Source organism: Vombatus ursinus, unplaced genomic scaffold (assembly GCF_900497805.2).
Source record: "Vombatus ursinus unplaced genomic scaffold, bare-nosed wombat genome assembly UNPS02014801.1, whole genome shotgun sequence".
Lineage (NCBI taxonomy): Eukaryota > Metazoa > Chordata > Mammalia > Diprotodontia > Vombatidae > Vombatus > Vombatus ursinus.
In genome coordinates, this window is record NW_020954579.1 from 10288723 (window position 1) to 10313203 (window position 24481).

The following is a 24481-nucleotide window of genomic DNA, read 5'->3' on the forward strand; positions in this document are numbered from 1 at the left end:
ACACTTCCATAGTAGTCATGTTGTAAAAAACTAAGTATATTTCCCTTCATCCTATCCTACCCCCAATTTATTCTACTCTCTCTTTTGACCCTGTCCCTCCTTAGAAGTGTTTGCTTCTGATTATCCCCTCCCCCAATCTGCCCTCCCCTCTATCAACCCCCTGCTCTCTTGTCCCCTTCCCCCTTTATTTTCCTGTAGGGTAAGATAGATTTCCATACCCCATTGTGTATGTTATTCTTTCCTTAAGCCAAATCCTATGAGAATGAGATTCACTCATTCCCTCTCACCTTCCCCCATTTCCCCTCCACTGTAAAAGTATTTTCTTGTCTGTTTTATGTGAGATATTTTACCTCATTCTACTTCTCCCTTTCTCCTTCTCCCAGTACAATCCTCTCTCACCCCTTCATTTTCAACTCACCCTGTGCCCTCTATCTATCTATTTATACATACATATATAATTTTTTTCCCTCCCACTACCCTAATACTGAAAAAGGACTCATGAGTTACAAATATCATCTTTCCCTGCAGGAATGTAAACAGTTCAACCTTAATAAGTCTCTTATGATTTCTCTTTCCTGTTTACCTCTTCCATGTTTTACCTGAGTCTTGTATTTGAAGGTCAAATTTTATATTCAGCTCTGGTCTTTTCCATAGGAATGCTTGAAAGTTCCCTATTTCATTGAACAACCATTTTTTACCCTGAAGGATTATACTCAGTTTTGCTGGATAGGTGATTCTAGGTTGTAGTACTAACTCCTTTGCCCTCCGGAATATCATACTCTGTGCCCTCCGGACCCTTAATGTAGAAGCTGCTAAATCTTGTGTAATCCTGATTGTGTTTCCACAGTACTTGAATTGTTTCCTTCTGGCTGCTTGCAATATCTTCTCCTTGACCTGGGAATTCTGGAATTTGGCTACAACATTCCTAGGAGTTTTCCTTTGGGGATCTCTTTCAGGAGGTGATCAGTGGATTCTTTCCATTTCTATTTTGCCCTCTGGTTCTAAAATATCAGGGCAGTTTTCCTTGATAATTTCTTGAAAGATGATGTCTAGGCTCTTTTTTTGATCATGGCTTTCAGATAGTCCAATAATTTTTAAGTTCTCTCTCCTGGATCTATTTTCCAGGTCAGTTGTTTTTCCAGTGAGATATTTCACATTCTCTTCTATTTTTTCATTCCTTTGGATTAGTGTTACAGTGCTTTGATTTCTCATATTGCCCCTAGTTTCCAATTTCTCAATTCTAATTTTTAAGGAAATATTTTCTTCAGTAAGCTTTTGGATTTCCTTTTCCATTTGGCCAATTTTACTTTTTAGGGCATTCTTCTCCTCATTGGCTTTTTGGACCTCTTTTGCCATTTGGGTTAGGCTATTTTTAAGGTGTTATTTTCTTCAGGTTTTTTTTTGGGTCTCCTTTAACATCACCCTCAGTTTTTCCTCTACTTCTCTTACTTGCTTCTCAAAATCCTTTTTGAGCTCTTCCATGACCTGGGACCAATTCATATTTTTCTTGGAGGCTTTGGATGTAGGAGCTTTGGCTTCGTTGTCTTCTTCTGGTTGTATGTTTTGATCTTCTTTGTCATCAAAATAAGATAATATAGTCTGACTCTTTTTGCGCTGCTTGCTCATGATCTCAGTCAATTACTTGAGTTATAGACTCTTTGTTAAGGTAGGAGTCTGTTTCCAGTGTGGAGAATGTACTGTCCCAAGCTTCAGGGGTTTTTTGCAGCTGTTTTCAGAGATACTTCTAGGGACCTGTAAATTTTCAGTTCTTCCAAGGTGGTATGATCAAGGGTGAGGTGTTTACTCCTTTTCTGGCCTGTGCTCTGGTCTATGGGCACTCTTTTCTGTCTTGGAACTGTGAGGAGGGTTTCCTCTCCACAGCCACCACAAGCTCCATCATGCCAGCGTTTCTCCTTGCCCCAGGACGGCCACCCAGAGCTGTGACCCAGATCCAAGCACAGGCAAAGCAAGAGAATCCTGCACCAGCAGAGAGATCCCCGCAATCCCCCTCTGATCAGCCACTCGATTCTCCCTCAGTCTGTGGGCCGGAAGCTCAGGAAGCGGCCGCTGTCCCAAGGAATGGGGCTGGGATCCTGCGCTCCTCTCTCACCACCGCAGTGACAGACTTTTCCCACTGACCTCTAAGTTGTCTTTGGCGTTCGTGGATTGAGAAGTCTGAAAATTGCCGGAGCTGACCACGATTCAGTCCTCTGAGGCCTGCTCCAGCTTCACTGAGTCCTGTGCACCCACGCTACACTGCGCTCCTCTCCCAGCCTGGCGCGACATACCTTTCTGATCAACCATCCAGGCTCTCTTTGGCTGGAAATTTGTTTCGCTCTGTCTTTTTGTGGGTTCCACTGCTTTAGAATTTGTTTAGAGCCATTTTTTATAGGTATTTGGAGGGGTTTGGGGGAGAGCTCAAGCAAGTCACTGCTTTAACTCTGCCATCTTGGCTCCTCCCTCCGTGGCTTTATTTTAATACATGAAACTAAGCTAAGCACCCTACCATCCACTCCAGAACTCTTTAATTTTTATGAACCCCGATTAGCCCAACAAAATATTTAATGAGATTTAAAATATATCAACCAATATTTCCATAATGATTCCTCCTCAAATTAAGCTCTACCACCTTCCAATAATTACATACTCCTAGATATTACTCACACCTTCAAAGACTTAAGAGTACCTAAATACCTTCGTGACCTTTGGCAGTGACTAAGGATATGTGATGTGGTTCCCTGTTTTCTTTGAAGAACTGTGGTGGATAAGTAAGTCACATCCCTCTCCTCCTTTCAATCTCAACCTTTTAAGAACGTATGTGACTGCCTGTTTTTTAGTCAATTTCTCTAAACAGTATGTATGGTAAGACAGCAAGTAAGCCTTCATCTTGGCAGATGAAGAGTCCACGAGTCCAGTCCAATTTGTTATAATTACTTTTTAAAAATCACTATACCTTTTTTGTTTTTAAAACATTCTATACCAGAGTGTGGAGTCAAAATGGTGGATTACTGGCAACCCAAATGAACTCTTTCAACATTCCCCTCTAAATAACTTCAAAATAACACCTCAAATCAGATTTTGGCACAGCAGAGTCAACAAAAGGTCAAGGTGAGCTATTTTTCCAGCCAAAGAAAACTTAGGGAGTTGGCAGGAGTTTGTGACACTGGAGTGGAAGCCTGTCTGGAGCCCACACACACTTTGGCAACAATAGCAGCCACAGGAGTTTTAGGAGCTCCAAGCCCAGAGACCGATAAGGGGGTCAGACAACTGGTCCAAAAGAGATTACAGGGGAACCACTGCTGGCACTGAGTATAGCTGGTACTTACTGGTAACTTTATTGCCCATTTGCAATTCTGGGTTGCCTTGGAATTGCAAGCTGGGCAGGGTCAGTCACAAGGGAACAGGTGGCTTGGTTGCAGTTCCAAGTCAAAGAGAGTGCTAGCACTTGTGGATTCAGGGGACCAGGGACCCTTCCTAGGTAAAGATTAGAGTACACACCAGGACAGCAGTGACCATACCTCTCCCAAGACCACATTACCTCAAAAAAAAAAAAGTGCTATTTGGATCCAAGCCAAATAAGAATTTCTAGAAGAGTTAAAGAAAGATATGAGTAGTAGAGGAAAATTTGGGAAAAGAAATGAGAGTGATGCAAGAAAATTATGAAAAGAGAATTATAAAAATTCACTGAAGAAAAGAACTCCTTAAAAAGCAGAATTGTTGATAAAGGTCTCCTATCAAGTATATAAAGAACTTTGTCAAATCTATAAGAATAGAAGTCATTCCCTAATTGATAAATCACCAAAAGATATGAACAGGAAGTTTTCTGATAAAGAAACCAAACAATTTAAACTCATATAAAATGCTTTAAATCATTATTGATCAGAGAAATTCAAATTAAAATAATCTTGAGATGTCATTTTACACTTATCAGATTGGCTAAAATGACAGAAGGGGGAAACAACAAATGTTGGAGGGGATGTGGAAAAATTGGGACTAACTGTGAACTTCTCCAATCATTTTGGAAAGCAATCTGGAATTATGGCCAAAGAGTGATATAATACTACTGTGCTATAAGAAATGATAAGCCTGATGATTTTTAGAAGAAAACATGGATAGATTTGCATGAAATAAAGAAGAACAAAATAAGCAGAACCAAGACAACATTGTATATAATAAAAAAAATGATAAATGGTCAAAGGATATGAACAGGCAGTTTTCAGATGAAATAATCAAAGCTATCTATAATCACACAGAAATAAATATTTTAAATCACTATTAATTAGAGAAATGCAAATTAAAACAACTCTGAGGTACCATCTCGCACCTATCAGATTGGCTAATATTACAGAAAAGGAAAATGATAAATGTTAGAGGGGATGTGGAAAAATTGGGACACTAATGTACTGGTGATGGAGTTGTAAACTGACCCAACCATTCTGGAGAACAATTTGGAACTATGCCCAAAGGGCTATAAAACTGTGCATACCCTTTGATCCAGCAATACCACTAGTAGGTCTGCATCTCAAAGAAATTTTTAAAAAGGGGAGAGAAGAAAGACCTACATGTACAAAAATATTTATAGCACCTCTTTTTTTGGTGGCAGAGAACTATTTTTCTATCAAAAAAATCAAGAGGGTGTTCATTTTTGTTTGTTTGTTTGTTTTTTGTTATTTTAGGGAATTGGGGTTAAGTGACTTGCCCAGGGTCACACAGTTAGTAAGTGTCAAATGTTTGGTCTGAGGCTGGATTTGAACTCAGGTCCTCCGGACTTCAGGACCATTGCTCTATCCACTGCGCCACCTAGCTGCCCTGGATGTTCATTTTTAAAAGAAAAAAAGAAATGATGAGCAGGATGGTTTCAGAAAAACCTGGATAGACTTACATGAACTGATGCAAAGTGAAGTGAGCAGAACCAGGAAAATACTGTACACAGTAAGAACAATATTGTACAATGATCAACTGTGAATGACTTAGCTGGTCTGATTAATACAATGATCAAATACAAATTTGAATACAAATGCAAAAGACTTATGATGAAAAATGCTATCCACCTCCAAAGAACTGATAGAGTCTGAATGCAGATCAAAGCATACTTTTTTTACCTTCTTTATTTTTCTTATTTGTTTACTTTTTGAGGGGTCCTGTGTTTTATTTTGCAACAAAGTTAATATGCAAATATGTTGTGCATAACTTCACATGTATAATCTATATCAAACTGCTTACCTTCTTAAGGAGAGGGGAAGGGAGGGAGGGAAAGAATTTGAAACTCAAAATTTTAAATAAATGAATGTTAAAACTTTTTTAAATGTAATTGAGAAATATTTAATGAAATAAAAAATATGTTGGAGGGAAAAGGGAAAAAATTCTAGACCAACTGAGGTCAATTTTCCTTATAAAAAATAACAAAGAAGAAGTATGGGGTAGCAGATAGCTAAGCTGTTTCCATTAGGAAAAAACTGGGTTTCAAGTCCCACCTCTAATGCATAATGGCTCTGAAACCCTAGGCAAGTCATTTCACTTCTCAGTGACAGAAGGAAGGAAGGATGGGAGGAAGGAAGAAAGAGAAGAAGGAAGGGAGAAAGGAAGGGAGGGAAGAAGAGAAGTAGGATAAAAAGGAGGAAGGGAGAGAATGAGGAGGGAGAGAGGAAGGGAAGGAACAAGAAGGGAAGGGAGAAAGAGAGAAGAGAAGGAAGGAAGAAGAAAGAAAAAGACTTCTCCAGAATGCCAGCAAAGTCTGAATCAAAACTACTTTCCATAGAGTAAGGAGCTATTTAAACTTAAAGAAAAGCTTCAGTTTTTACTCTCACCTTTTTCTTCCCTTTCAAAGACTTACATTTTGGTATTCTTACCCCCAAGGTGAGGGAAAGGCATAATGCACACTCTAGAAATTGCAAAAAGGGACAACTCAAGAGTGAGACATAGAAACCAATACCTCCTCTACATTTATATATCCAAAAAGCCTGAGAACCAGATGATCATAGCAACAGATGGGTGAATGCTATTTGATAAAAATAAATTAAATCAGTACCACCTTTTAGACCTGTAAGAACTCATGGGTTGCAAACAATTAGTTTAATTGGTAGTATACAGAATAAGTTAGATAACTTGGGTAGAACTGTCATTTTTATTATAAACAATCAAAGATTTCTAACAGTTGAAATAATTTTCACTTACCAATATACATGTCCCAACAACGAAAGTGTGAAGCAAGCTGAATCACCAAACTCTGTAACAATATCATCATGGCTTTTCTGCTTATTTAAAACTCCACCAGATAAGATCTGTTCCCCCTCAGCAAGCCTTAAAATAAAACACAAATTTAGGCAAAAAATAATAAATTACTGTATATAAACATATCTTCTATTACCAACTCTACTAGAGATAGAAACAGATAAGGCAATGGTCTGTCAGAAAGACACCAACCAACACTCATTTGACTCTATCCTTAAGTAGGACAGCTCTTCTGGGCATTTAGGGAAAAAAAGACAGATATCTTTTTTCAAATAATTTTTTTTGGATACCTTTTGTTTTTATATCACCAAAGTTTCTCGCAGCATGACTCTTTCTTCCACTCCCAGAGAGCCATCTCATATAACAAAGAATATTTTTTAAAGAAAAGAAAAAGGCGAAAACTTAGCAAAACCAATCAATACACTGAAAAAGTTTGAAAGTTTGTGCAATATGTCACACTTGTGAACCTCTAATCTTTGCAAAGGTGTGGGGTGAAGATATCTTGTCACATCTCTTCTTTGGGACCAGGCTTGTTCTTTGTAGTTTAATGACATTCACTTTCATTTTGTAATGGTTGTTCATTGACATTATTGTAGTCACTGTGTACATTATTTTCTTAGCTCTGCTTACTTCACTCTACATAATTTCATGTAAGTCTTTCCATTTATTTATAATTTCTTAGAACACTGCAACATTCCATTATACCACATTTGGTCTAGCCATTCCCCAGTTGTTTGGTATTTCTTTGTTACCACAAAAAGTGTTGAGATGAATATTTTTGTGTAGATAGGAACTTTATAAAGCCAGGTATTTTTCAATTTTAGGGCTAGGGGAGCATATTCTTTTTTAAATTTCAATTTTGCCCTTGAATAAAAAACAAGTCAAATTAATAATAGAATGTTAGACTCCTGGAGGAGGTGGAGACTTGTCCCAGCTTGCTGCACATCTAGAAAGTGACAGAGCCAGGATTTGAACTTAAGTCACCTGATTTTAAGGCTAAAAAACTAAATGTAATTTCTTGACATTAAGCAAGTAGTAATCAGCCATTTACTTGTTAATATTTCTTTGAAAACATGATTCATTCCTACATCTAAAATTATAGAAATCATAAACTTAGCAAAGCACAGAGACCGTCAAGTCCAACCTTTTTATTTATAAATGAAGAAACTGAGTCCAGATAGATGAAGTGACTTATCCAAAGTCATACAGTGAGTTAGTTCCAGAACCAAGACTAAAACCAAGGTCTGATTTCTAGCTCTGACTTCCCTATTAAGTACTACCTAGCAATCTCTTAAAGTAGTGGTGAATGAGAAAATAGGATTATGATTCCAATATAGGTTTGTTTACAAAAGGAAATTAGGGTTCATAAAGGTTTATATTTTAAATTTACTTTTGAAAATAAATTTCCATCATGAAAAATATTTCTAATTACTAACATCTATTTTTGACTAATCCACTTAACCCATAACTATGAATATATAAACATTTAAAACTATAACTATCCTAACCTAAAGGATGGCAATCTATTGTTATTTTATATAAGATTAATTTCTTGTGCATTTGAATTGATTTGAATATAAATTAAGAATGTCCAATCTGGGACTTTTGCCTATAGAGTCAATGAGCAAAATATATGCATAGATAGGTTTTTAGAATTTAATTTCTTGATGCTTTTTTGGAGTGTTAAATAACTCATTGAGAAACTTTTGAGTGAAATATCACTATACTGTAGGAAATGATAATATGAAGAATTCAGTGAAGCATGAGAAGACTGATATGATTGATATACAGTGAAGTAAGAACAGGAAAAAAAATACAAAATTATTACAACAACGTAAATGGAAATTACAAAAAAAGAGAAAATGCACGATGTATAATAATAACGACCAAGCTTGGCACTGGAGAAGAGATGAGAAAATGTACCTGCTTTGCAGAGGTGGGGAACTATGGACATTCCACAGGCTGTTTAGATTCAGCTAATGTATTGGCAAGTTCTGCTAAACTTTTTTTCTGTTCTTTTTTAATCTTCATTACAAATTAGGGTGGATAGAAGGGAGTGAGAGGGATAATTGGAAATGAAGATAATGTAAAAACAAGATAACAAATGAATTCTTAAAAAAACTTCAGGAATTTTCTAGATCCTTTCAGCTTTCTTTTTTTAAGTCATTAATTTAGTCTATGTACAAATAAATGCTTGGGTACTTATCAGCATGTATTTCTTAGGAGGTCTATTAATAAACCCTTACTGAATCTTCAAAATAATTTAATAGAACTTACACTCTTGGCTATCTCCACACATAGAATGGATGGTCTCAAGTCACAAGTACTACAGTTGGATAAATTAGTTAAAAATGTACAGGAGCATTAAGAATTATCATACCACTTGCTTTACTTGACAGGAATTCAAAAAAAGGGGAATTTGCAGGGAATTGTCTCCTATCTACCCTCCCCTAGTCACAGAGAATGGCTGGGAATACATAATATTTTTTAGTCCCAAAGAGGCACCCACTCTGGATGTGCAGGAAGATGCTTATTTCCAGGTCTATTCCATTAAGTCCATATCTGCAAGCAAAGGTAATATCACTTGTGGCATCCAATCTCAAGAGTCAGTGAGAATTTGTTAATTATCGGTTAGATTCCAATAATTGTTGTTGTGATATTACCTTTGCATTACAATAAAAACACTCCAATTACCTCAATAATTATTCAAATACAACAAAGTTTTAATACAAAATGATTTGGACAGTAATATTGAATTTAGAACAAGAGGACCTGACAAGTAACAGTGTTTTGTCTAAATACACAGCATTAATAAAGGAAAATTAGCTAACTAACTTACTTGCTGAGGTCGACGCAACATTTTGCAAGTAGATATTTACACTGTGGGGTAGTACAACTGTGTCCCTTCAAGAGTCTGTATGCTTTATATGCCTTTCCTGAGCGATAATAACAGGTTGCCAGTAAAAACAATGCTTCTTCTGAGTGTACTGAAGGGAAAAAATTCAAAAAATGGTTATCATTTTGTCCTCAATAACAAGCAACTGCAAGAAACAAGATTCCATTTGACAGTAACTAAGAGAGTGCTCACTAGTAACTAAAAACAAAGGAAAATTAAGCAATTATTTAATACAAAAACAATTCAGAAATTTCAATGAGGATAAAACAACCTATAATTGAACAACACAGTAATTACTTTTCAGAAGGCTAGAACAAAAACACAAATCCAACTGTATCATACTTCTAATCAAAAATCTTTAATGGCACAAGAGCTAAAATCTCAAAAGAAAGAATGAAAAAAGTAGGAATGAAAGGGAAATGACCCTTCCAGGTTTCAAACTATATTATGAAGCAGAAATTATCAAAGCTACTTGGTAATAATTAAAAATAAAAAAATGGATCAGTGAAAAAGACAAATAAGTAACAATCAGAAACAACTGAACACAGTAGTCCAAGGCTAGTTAAGCCTAATACTTTCTGGAAAGTAGTATCTATTCAACAATAACTAATGGAAAAACTGTAAAGCAATTTGACTACAATAAAAGTTTAGACTAGTATCTTGTACTGTACATCTTAGTAAGTTCCAGGTAAATATGCTATCTAGCTAAAATAGGTAACATTATGCACAAATTGGAGAAAAATAAAAAATGCCTTTCACAGCTATGGGAAGGGGGAAAATTCTTAACCAAACAAGAGAAAGAAATGATTATTAAAAAAAAAAGTCATTTCCCCAAGGATATGAATAGTTCTAAAAAGAGGTCATTATCAATGATCACATGAAAACAAGAATAAATATATCTCACTTCTTTTGTTGTAGAGGTGAGAGACTATGAGCATGTAATATGGCATATCCTTTCAGATACCAGCCGGTCAACAAGAAATTATTAAGTACCTACTGTGGGCCAAGTATTGTGGTTTTGGTTAACTTTTTTGTCATAAGGAAAAGCTCTGGGTGGTGAGAGGCATATCTTGAAACAGCTGTGATGTTAAAAGGTATCAATAAAATTAAAATAATTAAAAATAATCCTTTAAAAAATGGAAGACTTGAATAACTGGAAGAATATTCATTGTTTATCCACATCAATATAATAAGAAAATTAAAATCACAAATTAATTTACAGAATTAATGCCACATCAAGTTACCAACACTTTTTAGGACAAAATTCATTTGGAGAAACAAAAGGTCTAGCATGTCAAGAGAAATAAAAAGATGGGGGCATAATTTTATTTAACTGAAATTGTATATTTTATCATTTATGATCATCTCTACATCTTGTTTTGTTAAGATCTTTTCCACTAGTCATAGTTGCGAAAGATAATTTTTACATTCTCCTCTAACTTTTTAAATGATATGACCTTTTACTTTTAGGTTATATATCCATTTAGAATTTATTTTGGTACATGGTATAAATGATTTTTAACTCTTTGCTGTTGTTCAGTCAATCAGTAGTGCCTGACTCTTTGAGACCCTGTAGACCAACTGTCCATGGGGTTTTCTTGGCAAAGATAACGAAGTAGTCTGCCATTTCCTTCGTCAGTAATTGTAGCAGATCTTTTCGTCAGGCAATCAGAGGTTGTGACTTGCCCAGGACTGCACTGCTAGGAAGTGTGGATTTGAATTCTAGTCTTCCTGACTCCAGGCCCAGTGTTCTATCCACTGAGCTACCAGCTGTTTCATTAACTTTAGGCTCTGCCAAATTGTTTTCCAGTTTTCTCAGAAGTTTTTCTCAAAAAGAAATAGAGTTCTGGAAATGCTATTATGAAGCATATTCATTAAAATTATTTATTACATTAAAAAAGAAAAGTAGCTTAGTAGAACTGACTAGACAAGCATGATCCAGAAGCAATCAAACACAGTAGCCCAGAAAATTACTAGAGGGAGGGCTTCTTATTTAACAAGACTAGTTGAAAAAACTGGAAAGCATTTGAACAGAAAGTAAGTTTAGACCATCACATACATATACCACAACAGTGTATGAATGTCACAATGTGAAATAAAGCTGTAAAGGAAGAGAAAGAGTGCATGGAATGAAAAGAAAGCCCAGGAAAAGAACCTTAAGTGACCCTCCTTCTTGGGGATGGGGCAGGAGAGAAAGAGGGGGAGGAAAAAGAATCAATTAGCCAAAAAGACCAAAAGGAGCAGTCAAGTAGGAAGGGAACTGAGAAACATTCTTTAAGCTCTTACCATGAGAGGGACACTGGAGATAAAGACAAAAGCAACAGTTACTACTTTCAAGAAGCTTATATTCTAATTAGATAATAGATGAATATACACAGAATACATATAAAATGAAGGCAAGGTAGTTTGGGAAAGGGGGGGTAGTAGCAACTGGGGGGGCCCAGAAAAAATTTTATGAAGAAGGTGGTGCCTGGTCTGAATCTTTAAGGAAACCAAGCATTCCAAAGTGTAGAGGGGAGGAAGGAATGCATTACGGGCACAGAGGATAGTCGGTGCAAAGGAGAGGAGATGAAGTGGTATGCTTATGGTACAGTCAGTAGGCACAAAGAGAAAGGTCACTTCTTCCTCAGAGACTGGAGCAAAGGACAAAAGGAATATAAAGATACAAGAATTTTCAAGTATAGAATAGGGGGGTAGGGGGGAGTTCAAGAAACAGGAATTACTGTCATTTGTTCCTAAAGAGAAACGCAAAAAACCATACAGGAGGCTTGAGAAAAGAAGAGGAAACCTGAAAGAGCTACTGTGGCCAGGACAATAGAGACTCAACTGAGGAAGAAAAAAAAAGGATTGCCATGTACTAGCAGTAACATCTCAGCTAAATTGGATTAACATGAATCTGGGGTGGATATAATTGGCACAGATGCATGAATTCCTTAACTGTTCAGCACCAAAGAAATAGGAACAGAGAAGGCAGGTATTGGGGGTGATATAGGGTTGAGATCTAGGGTTGTTTTTGTTCAGTTGTTCAGCTGTGTCTGACTCTGTGACCCTGTAGATCATATACTTTCCAAAGAGTTTTCTTAGCAAGGATATTGTAATGGTTTGCCATTTCCTTCTCCAGTGGATTAAAGCAAACAGAGGTTAAGCGACCTGCCCAGGGTCATATAGCTAGTTAAGTGTCTAAGGCCAGATTTGAACTCAGGTCTTCCTGACTCCAGGCCTGGCACTCTAAACACTGAGACACCAAGCTATTCCTGGAATCTAGAGTAAAAGAGAGTTAATAAGAGAATGTAGGTACAATGAAAATGAGAAGACAGAAGATATGGCTCTAGAGGCATAGTGCTGTGGTGGATATGGATGAGACCTAAGAGGGGAAAATGATTTTTGCCTTAGTAGGTAGTGACTGTGAATCACAAGGCTAAGGGTAGCAAGAGGTACAAGTTTGTTAGCCACAGGATAAAGAAAATAATCATGTCAATATGAGAATGATAGTGTTCACAGGTCATCACTCTATACATTGGGAAGCTGGGAATATAGTTGGCAGGGCATTTTGGTCTGTCCTCTGAATCAGTAGACATCTGGTGATTTTGTCCCCAATGACTGGGCTCCCACTAAGCAAAGGCTTCATTCCCAATAGAAGATACCATATTCAAGGAGTGCACTCCCAGTGCCTTAATCCTGGGAAGTATAAGCGCTCTAGTAAGGTCCCTAAGCCTCAAGATCTTGGTTGGATATAAATCTCCTCTGGGATATGCCAGAGTACCCAATTAAACTAAGGAGGAATCTTAATTCCCTTAGCTTTTCTCTCAAAAGCAGACAATTCCTGCCATCACAAAATTTGACAGTGGTAAATGGCCATCTAATAAAATCCATATACACTTGTAGTTCATCCTCTAAAACTATCTATAAAACGAAGAAAAAATAACAAAACCATTGTCTATAAATTAATCTGTAAGATTTCTGCCACAAACATTTCTTCTGATTCCCACTAGTAAAAACCAGAAGCAAATAATATTAAACAGCAAATTTAAAATGAACGGGTCACATACCTTCGGCATACAGTCTTTCTGCAAGGAAAACTGCATCTCGGAAAGCATAGTGGTTTAGTGCTTGCCATATAGCAGCCTGCAGAGAGAAAGAAAAAACGAAGACCTCTGAGTTCTTGAATGGTTCGTGTATATTTCAAAGAGCTTATTTATTTCCACAGTACCTACATCTAACAGAGTAGTTAAAGGTTGAATTGAAAATGTCAAATTAGCACCCACAATTCAAGCAATAGTAATATTTGGCTGCCTGTCAAAATTGATGCCTTGACTAAAATTGTTTTGAGAACTTGGGTCATTTTAAAGTGTTGATTAATGTGGGGATAAGCTTAGCACCAGTGCTATCAGTAAGCATTTGCATTTTAGCAACAAAACTTTCCCATTAAAGATTAAAAACTACAAACAAGGCAACTCCTCAATTCTGGTTCCCCAAAGTCACTCGTTTGACTCAGTTGTTTATCAAGTCTAACTTTATTAAGCACAAAAAATGCTCAACTCCACACTCTTTCAAACCAATTCAGATCTGGAAGAAAGTTGAGAAGGAAGAAGTCCGCTAAACAAATAAGCCCAGTGAGAAGGTTCCAATTTCATTGTTATTCTACCTCCTTACTTTCTCCAAACTCAACCAGTACCTACAACAACAAACCAAACACCTGTGATGAAACTCAACAGAGTAATAATACTAAACAGAAGGCTCTACCACATTCACTACTGCCAATGCAATGCTACCACCATCCAAAAGATTAAAGGAACATTGAGAGTTACACCCATTTGTCTTTAGTCCTCTCTGGTCCTTTCCCTTCTTAGTGGCCATTCGTAAACTCATTAAGTCAGACCATTTAAAACATTTAAGCTAATTTGTGAAGAAATTTGAGTAAAAATTATATTCTGAGCAGCTAATTTATAGATACATATATTATTCACTCAATTCAGCCTGTCTCAATTTTAACACAGGGACCAGATTTTTACATTTCCCTCTGTCATCTGGCAGGTTGATTAGTTGATTAGTTTATTTCACATTATTTCACTTGGCAATCTCATCAGTGCCCATGGATTTTACTACCTTTCCTCCCCCATTCTCTCTGCTGACCTCCAATCTCACTTCTCCAACTGCCTTTCAGACATCTTGAACAGGATATAAAGTTACATTTTAAATTTAATATGTCAAAAACAGAACTCATTATTTTTCCCTCTAAACCCTCCTGCCCTCCTACCTTCCCTATTATTGTAGAGGGAAATATCATCCTCCCAGTCTCTCAGGCTAACAACACAGGAACAATCCTGGATTCATCACTATCTCTCACACTCCATATCCAAGCTGTTGCCAAGGCCTGTTGATTTCACCTTTGCAATATCTCTCCAAAACGCCCCCTTCCTTCTTATACTGCCATCAACCTAGTACAAGCCCTCATCACCTCACACGTTAACTATTACAATAGCAGGATCTGCCTGCCTCAAGTCTCTCCCCACTCCAATCCACTGCCATTTAGCTACTAAAGTGATTTTCCTAAAGTAGAGGTCTGACTATGTGATTCCTCTACTCAATAAACTCTAGTGGCTCCCTATTGCCTCCAGGAGCAAATACAAAATGCTTTTTGGTATTCAAAATCCTTCATAACCTAAACCCTTTCCTACCTTTCCAGTCTTCTTATACCTTACTCCACAGCATGTATTCTTCAATACAGTGACACTGGTCTCCTGGCTGTTCCATGAACAAGACACTGCATCTCTCAGTTCCAGGCATTTTCTCTGACTGTTCTCCATGGCTGGAATGCTCTCCTTTCTCTGCTCCTACTACTGACCTCCCTGGTTTCCTTTAAGCCCCAACTAAAATCCCACTTTCTATAGGAAGCTGATCCTAACTCCTTTTAGTTCCAGTATCTTCCTTTTGTTAATTGTTTCCTATTTACACCGTATATATCTTGCTTTGCACATATTTGTTTATATGTTGTCTCCTCCATAAGATTATGAGCTACTTGAGGGCAGAACAGTGCTTTGCCTCTTTTTTGTATGTCCAGCACTTAGCACAGTGCCAGGTACATAGCAGGTGCTTAATATTTATTGACTGATTGAATTTTATGCTAGAAAAGCTTTAATAGGTCCAATGACAGACCATATTATCTGTTATCAAAAGACTAGTCGAGCTAAGTTCAGAGAGGCCTACTATCTCACTGACAATAGGGTGATTAGCTTTTCAGATACACAAATCTTGAAGATTATCTACTAAATTGACAGTTATGAGTTATGAGTTACTTCACTGTGTATAGCACCTGGAAAGGCTGGATGAAGCCAGGCTATGAAGAGTTTTGAATAACAAACAAAAGAGTTTATACTTGATCCTAGAGGTAAAGAGGAGCCACTGGAGTTTACTGAGTGATGAGGTCAGATCTAAGCTTTAAGAAAATGACACAGACAGTTGTGTAGATGATGGATTGAAGCAGGGAGAGACCTGAGCTAGGGTGACCAAGAGATTATTGCAACAATCCAGAAAAGAGATGAGAAAACCTGAATTAAAGTGGTGGCTATGTAAGCAGACAAAAGGGGATGGAGGAAAGAGATACTATAGAGATAGAAATTATAAGATTCATTAAGTGAGGGTAAATAAAGTTTTAAGGATGACACTGATATTGCAAACTTGAGTGTCTAGAAGGATGGTGGTATCCTTCATTGAAATAGGAAAGTTTTAGAAGAGGGGAGGATTGGGAGCAGAGAAGAGTTATGTTTTGGACATCTATCTGAAATGCTTATAGAACATCTAGGTGGGACATCCAATAAGCAATTAGGACTTTAGCTCCTTCCTCTCCTTTACACCCCTATATCCAATTGATTACCATGAGTTACCACATTCTCTTGATTTTACCTTTCCAAATCTCGTGCACTCATTCCTCTGCTCCAGTTTCATTATCAGCACTCTGATTCAGTCCCTGATCACACCTCCTTTGTACTACCACAAAAGCCTCACAACCGGTATTACTATCTCCAGTCCTAATCATTTCTTACATAGCTGCCAAAACAATCTTTTTAATACATAGATTTGATGTCGCAGCTCTGCTCAAAACCCTTTCAGCAGCTCCCAAATACTTATAGAGTAAAACCTAATTCCTTAGCCTGACATTTAAGTTTTCCACAATCTGATTCTAACAAACCTTTCTAACCTCTTTTTCCTATAATACTCCCCTTTATACATTCTACCTTCCAGCCAAATTTGATCATTTGATGGTCTTGAATCTGTAATGTTGTCTCCAGTGCCTAAACCACACAACTTTCTCCATGTCTACCAGTTGTTATTCTTCCCTTTCTTCAAGAACCAGCTTGGGGGTGTCCTCTTCCAATAAGTATGTCTGTTGCCCATCTCCACTTCCAAGGCACTCCTTGCCTTGCCCTTATCACATACTTATTTGTGTACATGCTGCATCCCCAGCACTAGATTATAAATTTCTTGAGGATAGATACTGTGTTGTTTTTCATCTTTATTTTCTCAGTACAATAGGCCTTAAACACTGTAGGTACCTAATAAAACTTATGTTGCACCACTGTATTCCCAACATTCAACAGCGACTTTTATACAGTGGGCACTCCATGTCTGCCAAACTGAACAGAATCCATCTATTTCCCCTGAAAAATGTTACACCCCTTTAAGGCAGGAATCCTGTCCAATTTATCTTTGTACCTTCTGCAACAGCTTCCCTAACATACAGTAGGGGATTAATAAATGCACACTGAATCATTCTAACTTACAGGTTCTCTAAATAACCTCCACTGCATTCTACTTTCCACCCTCCTCAGCACATGGTTACCAGCTTGCATACATCCAAACTTTAGTCAATCATTAAACTAACACTTCTGAAACTTCCCTTTACCCATAAAAAGTTTATCTTTTTTTTGTAAGGAGAGAGTTCTGGGGAGAGATTCATTTCTTTAAACACTTCTGTCTTATTCTACCACATAAAGAGAAATGTAACCCTGCACTTTGCCTTAGAAGACAAATTTTCAAAGCAGTATTCAAATATTATCATTAGACATTTTTGCAACCTAATGCCCATGCAAAATTTTTAAACCTATTTATTTCTGGGAGTAGGTGACCAGAGGAGGAGGTAGTAAAAGACAAAACTAGGCCTCTAAGTACCTGTAGGGTGAGGATGAAGAATGCTGCTTGCTTAAAATGGCTCTATTGGTCTCTCAGAGTGTGCTTATAGGCTTCAGGACAAATTTTGCACATAAATGACCTGTACAGGCAATGGGAGAATATGAATCCAAACTCCCTGCTCCTACTCGCCTTCCTTGCCCCACCCATCCCCAACAATTGCCTTTTGTTCCTTAAGTAGGAATATTCAGAAACTAATCCCCTGGTAAAGTGGAAGAAACCTACTCTTATGCAACTGGAAGATTTAAAAACTATTAGACACTAAGAAGCAACTAGCCAAACCCTCTTGCCATGCAGGTCTCCCAGTCCCTATCTCTTATCTTTGAGATCTAAGAGTAAGAACTATAGTGCCAGGGAACCAGGAAAAATGTTTAAGACTTTTAAGTTACTCAGAACAGATTTTGCTAGTTATAAAATGATGGTTAAGGGAAGCTGAAATGGTATTATTCATAAAAAAATTAAAGCTGGAAAAATGGCTTTTGATCATTTAGTCCAACCCCCTCAATTTACTAATCCCAAACCATGGGCCACAATAGAAAATGCCTCACCCAAGGTCTTCCAACTACTTACTGGCAAGAGTGAAACTAGTATTCCTATCTTCTATTCTAGTCCTTTTTCCACTACATTAAACTGCCTACCTTTCAGGTATACATTATGGTTAGATAGGTTTTTTATGAGCTAGTCTAGGAACCTTAATCATAGTTTACTAGACATTGTTTTCATGAGAAAATGCATCCTGAGTTTCAACTAACAACTTACAAGCCCTAGCTAATTAGGCACTGCTTGTGACACAAAGTTTTCAAGTAAAGATACTGTCAGTTATTAATGATAATGAAAGGGAACATCAATGTGGATGCTATAAAACAGCCATTCCTTTTTTTGGTGCCACAGCATAAGTCCCAAAGATGGAGATTTAATAACAAAAATAAAAAAGCCAGGAGGGAAATTGGGCAACACTTGGCCTTTTGGCACAGTTCTTTACGAAACCAAGTCTATAGACAACTGGAAGATATGTTTCCTTTTACTATTGGCAATCACTTATTTGATAACCTGGTAAAAACTTTAGGAAAACTACACACACACACACACACACACACACACACACACACCTCTCAGTTAGTCTCCCAAATTATCAGAATTTAGGGAAACTGAATTCTTTGACTGGGTTTACCAAAGCTCAATATTCAGGTATATCAGGCTCTGTGAAGAATGGTAAATTAAGAATTAGCAGAAAAGAACTCAAGATAGGAATTGTTTCACTACAGGTGATATAAGGATTGACTCTTTTGTTAAATGACAGACTGGCCAGAGGTGAGCACAAGGCTAGGATTTAGACAGGGCACAACAGAATTGCTACATACTCCTTATCTACATTAGGCTATTATAAAGTAAGAGCCCTGCTGGGCAAGACTGCCTTTATTCCTATTTGTGGACTTCTGGGGAAAATCAAGACACTGTGTTGACTGGGTCCACTACAAATTTATGTCACATAATCTCCACTGGGCCCACACTACCACAAGACCTTCTACACTAAGTGATTCACTGCCCCATTTATCACAAAGATTTTCCCAAACCTTTTCATTCCTCTTTAGACCTTCCCATGGCTCTCTCTCCCCTTTCAACTGAGATCCTAGCCTCATTTTTCACAGCTAAGAGTTCCCTCTTATTCTCTACTCATTTCATATCACTTAGACACCTTCTACCACTCTACCTCTACTTTATCCTACTTCTTAAGCCCAGTCTCACAATGAAGAGGTGGTCCTTCTCCTTGACCAGGCTAACCCCTCTCTATGCACAAGTGATCCCATTTCATTTGTCTTTCCCAGCAGATTGCCCCCTCTATCATCCCCATCTTTCATTTATCTTCATTCTCTCTGCTGATGATTATCAGATTTACTTATCCAATCCCAACATCTCTGCTAATCTCTAGAATTGCATCTTCAACTACCTATTTGACAACTCAAACTGGATGTCCCATAGATATCCAAAACTGAACTCATTCTCTGGTTTCTTTGCTATTCCTCAAAGTACTCTATACTCTATCTCCCTACTGTATGCATTTTCCTTGGCCTGTCCTCCATGCCTGGAATTCTTTCCCTCCCCATTTCTGCCTCCTGACTTGCCTGGCTTTCAAGTCCTAGTTCAAATCCTACTTTCTTCAAGAAGCCTTTCCCCATCTCCTTTAATACTACTAGTGCCCTCCCTCTGTTGGTTAACTTCAATTTAACCTGTATATCTTATTTGTACATTTTTGTGTTGTCTCCCCCATTACACTGTGAGATCCTTGAGAAAAGGGACTGTCTTTTGCCCTTCTTTGTATTCCCAGTACATATAGAGGGCCTAGAGTAAAGTGGGAATTTAATAAATGCTTACTATCTTAAATTCAACACAATCAAAACTTAACTAATTCCCCCCCCTAAAGCTTCCCTTCTTCTTAATCTCCCTATTACTCTCAAGGGCATCAACACTGTCCCAATCATTCAGTTTTGCAATCCAGATGTCATCCTCACCTCCTCACCCCAACCTCAATAGCTAATCTGTTGCCAACCCTTTTTGATTTCACCTTTGTTAACATCTCTCCTATATACCGCCCTTCACTCTTCTTTCATTGCCACTACCCTCACCACCTCATACCTGTACTACTGCAACAGCTTTCTGGTTGGTCTCCCTCAAGTCTCTCCCCACTCCAGTCCATCCACCACTCAGCTGTCAAAATCATCTTCCTAAAGGGCAGGTCTGACCATGTCACTCTATTATTCAATAAATGATAATGAGTATTGACTTCTGAATCAAATATAAAATCCTTTGTTTGCCTTTTAAAGGTCTTCTAACCTCCTTCCTATCTTTCCAGCCTTTACTCCCTTCTACGATCCAAGAAAATGGGCTTTGCTATTCCTCACATAGGACACTCCATCTCCCTACTCTTTGTATTTTCACTGACTGTCCTCCGTGACTGGAATGTTCTTCTCTTCCTCCCTGCTTCCTGGCTTCCTTCAAGTCCCAGCTAAAACTCCACCTTCTGTGAGAAGCCTTTCTCACACTTCCTCCCTCCCCCACTCCTTAACTAGTGCCTTCACTCTGAGACTACCTGCAATTTATCCTGTATATATGATGTTTCTACATAATTGTTTATCTGTTGTCTCCTCCATTAGACTGTGAGCTCCTCGAGGCCGGGAACTATTTTTTGCTTTTCTTTGTATCTCTGGAACTTAGCACTGTGCCTGCTGAATAGGAAACACGTAATAAATCCTTGTTGACTTGATTTGACTTGCCCTTATATCCCTAGTAGCTAGTATGATGCCTTGTACACTACAGGCAATTCAAGTGTTTGTTGAACAGACAGAGAAAAGCAGTATGGTAAACTCTAAATGCAGTGACTATAGTATCAAATTAAAAAATGGAAAATGTGGTCTAACACAGGACATTCTTCTCGTAAAGACTCTTAAAAATATACTTTCTTTTCTTGGTCAGACCTATGCTTAAGAAAATTATTTTGGCAATTGTGTGAAGGATGGAGGAGAGTGGGGAAAGAATAGAAGATGGGGGTCCAATTAGGAGACTGTTGCAACAGCCCAGTCTTCAAATTAGAATCCACAAGACAGCAACTGATTGGAAAGGTGAGGGCAGATAAAGGAAAAAAGTCACGTATGTAAAGCTCCTACAGAAGAACATTCACTCAAATGGCTTGTCAATCTACTGCTTTGACTGATGAGTGAAATGTGTTAAATACCTATCTTCAGGATGAACATTCTCCTTATATTTGAACTTTTGCCTTAAATCTACCTTAACTCTTCCTCATGAACAGGAAACTGTGCTAGAAAACTAACAAGTTAGCTGTAAAATGCAGCCAGTTACTTTGACTAGGATATTTATTTTTTGCTAATCTGACTTGATAAACAACAAATACAAGAATTCCACTTACAAAGAACAGAAAAAAAGATAGATGAAACGGCAAATCTCCATTAAGTATAGCCTATTTTTTAAAGTACATACAATAAATTCAGCATAGAAATTATAATACTATCCCACTTGTCAGTGTTTTTCTCTGAACCTCTGTCTGCTCTCTCCTGTGCATACAAAAACCCAAACCGATATTCTTATTCTTTTCTTCTTTATGCATCATTATCACTATGCTTCAGCTTGGCATTCATCCAGACATCTATCCATCTATCCAAGTCATCTCATTATCTGTGTATGCCAAGAGACCTGCTCTGCTCCACCCCCAACTCAGGTACCCTTCACAATAGACCTGAGACATGAATTTCCATACCTGGGCCCTTCCTGAATCTATGCCCCAGTCCTTGAGGATGTTAATCCACTTATCTTTAGTCCTCATTCCCAAGGCCCACGCCAGTAAGTGTGCAATCTTGACCAACTAGCCCACTATAGCTAATACAAGTTGGCCCTAGATACCAAACCATGGGCTTTAGCTTCACATCCCATTCAGCTATAAGAACTCACCATTTGCCAGTTGATGCCAGTACACTTTCTCTCCTGCCTCACTCCCTTCAACCTCTACAGAAAAAACTCCCTTCCCTGGTAACTTCTTCCTATGGGTTGAGGACAGGGGCCGTATTTTTTAATCTTTGTATTCCCAGTGCTTAGCAGTGTCTAGGGAACGTAATAAGCAATTAATAAGTGTTTCTCTTCCCCCATTTATTAACTGACTCACTACCCTCTTTCCCCCTTTGTAACAAATAAGCAGAGTCAAGCAAAACAAAGCCGCATATCAACCATCTTCAAAAATGAATATCTCATTTTGTATTTCTGGTCTACCATTCTTCTGTCAAGAGATGGGAAATTATTTCATCTTTGATTCTTGGGAGTAATGGCTGGTTGTTGCACTGATCAGAGTTCTTAAATCTTTCAAAGCTGTTTTCTTTTACATTATTGTAGTCACTATAAATTATCCTCCTGGATTGATTCAATTCACTCTTGGTCAATTTTTACAAGGCTTTCTAGGTTTCTCTGAATTTGTCTTTTATCACTTCTTATAATGCAATAATATTCAAGTATACATCATAATTTGTTTAATCATTCTCCAATTGATGGGCAACCCTTAATGTCCAGGTCTTTGCTACAATAAAAGGTTCTACTATGAGTATTTATATATATATGGATCCTTTCCCTCTCTTATATCTCTTTGGGGCTTAAGTCTAGTACTGGCACCACTGGGTAAAAGACAGGCACAGTTCAATGTTTAGGGGAAAGGGGATAGTTCAAAAATTACTTTCTAGAATGGCTATATGAATCCACAGATCTTCCAACAATGCAGCAGTGTGCCTGTCCTTCCACATTCCCTCCAATAATAGTCATTTCCCTTTTTTGGGTCATCTTTGCCAAATTGTTGGGCATAAGGTAGAATTTTATAGTTGTTTTAATTTGCATTTATTTTATTAACAACATATACTTGTTGATAACTTACATTTCTTCTCTTTAGAACTGTTTTCATACTCTTTGACCATCTATCTATTGGGGAATGACTTTTGTTCTTATATATTTGAATATGTTCCCTATATATCTTGTATATCAGGCAAAATTGTTGCAAAGATTTGTTTTCCCAGCTGTTTCCCTCTTAAATTTAATTGCTTTTTTCAGATGGTAATGTGTAAAATGCACCAAGCCCTAAGACACTGTAGAACCTCCTGAAAGAGCTCTGTAACAACTCCAAGGAGTTTAGCTTATCTATTCACAGAAGAAACATCGAGTGGATGAAGAAAATTCTATTGCCCAGATCACAACATAAATTTGAACAGAAATGCTATAAAACTTTGTCCAATAGTAAGTACGTCTATCTGGGACAGATAGTACAAGTGAATAAAGAGCTGGGCCTAGAGCTAAAAGGAGACAGTCAGTAGGCTGGATTGCTTTTGGGAAACTGCCAACCTCTTTTAACTGATCTCAAGCTCCTGATGAAAGCAAAGGCCCATTCTTTCAATACTAATATTTTACTAGTGTTGCTATATGGCACCAACACCTGGAACACTATTGCCTCTGCAAAAGATTGATAAATAAAGATAAATATCAAACAAAGAATGGTAGATGTAAGCAGCAATCAATGAAGAGCACCAAAGAAGAACTGAAATAAAGGAAGGAACTGTATGACATGAAGGTAATCATATGGCATAGATAAAAGGTAGATAGCCAGAGTGCTCCACTGGTACCCTAAAGATGTCAGAAAAAACTGAAGAAGACTTCCAGCAATTGGTTCAATCTCCTGTGGTAAACTTTTAGAAGAACATTCATGAGAGTAACAGGATGGATGGCATGGATTGGTTGCAATTTGAATTACTGGAGGAATGGGAGTTGACAAGCTCATAGATCCATTTGATCATTTATGCAAACACTTTAATTTATGCAACTAATATTATCCAATTTATCTCTACTGCTTATTTGGTCAAGAACTCTCCCCATCCATAACCGTGAAAGGTATTTCCTCCATCTCTACTTCTCTAATTCATGTGACCTTTTTAATCTAGCTTATGCATCCCTTTGGAACTTATTATAGTATATAGTATAAATTGCTAATCTAAATCTACTTAATGCCTGCCAGACTGCTTTCTAATTTTCTAAGTTTTTGTTGAATTGTGAGTCCTTAACCCAACAGCTGAGGTCTTTAGGTTTATTTAACCATGGCTATTTAATTACTATGATCATTTGCTTCTGGGCATGGTATTCATAACCAAGCCTATCAATTAATTTTTCTATTTTTAAATAGTAACAAAAAGTTTTGATGATTACTGCATTGTAATATACTATGAAATCTAACAATTCTAAATCTCCATGTCTTCCATCTATTTCTATTATTTCTCTTAAGATGTTTTATCTTTTGTTCTTCCAGATGAATTTTGTTATTTTTTTTTCTAGCTCTACGAAGTAGTCTTTTAGTAACTTGATTGGTATGACACTGAATACATTATGTTGTCATTTTTATTCTACTGTTGATATATATAGAAAAGCTGAGGATTTGTGAGAATTTATTTTATATCATACCATTTTGTTGAAGTCACTGAATTAATTTTTAGTTCAATCTTTAGGATTTTCAACAAAGTAAACCACATTATCTCCAAAAAGCAACAATTGTTTCCTTTTTACCTATGCTTATTCCCAAAATTACATTTTCATCTTACCGCTACAGCGAGCATATCAAACAGTAGTGATAATAGT

At 37.3% G+C, this 24481-nt stretch overlaps 1 protein-coding gene across 5 annotated transcripts in view; it reads right to left on the reverse strand.

The window, feature by feature from the left end:
- The window catches only part of CDC27 (cell division cycle 27), a 104467-nt gene that overhangs the window by 49723 nt on the left and 30263 nt on the right, over nt 1-24481 (reverse strand). For 4 of the 5 annotated variants that reach the window (XM_027873127.1, XM_027873126.1, XM_027873125.1 and 1 more), the window contains exons 2-4: nt 13177-13252; nt 9071-9218; nt 6175-6300 (exon numbers count right to left, since the gene is read on the reverse strand). In XM_027873127.1, coding sequence (XP_027728928.1) covers nt 6175-6300; nt 9071-9218; nt 13177-13252 — 350 coding nt within the window. Of the gene's footprint in view, nt 1-6174; nt 6301-9070; nt 9219-13176; nt 13253-24481 lie in introns of those variants that run through there. The other variant, XM_027873128.1, reaches the window with a different exon arrangement.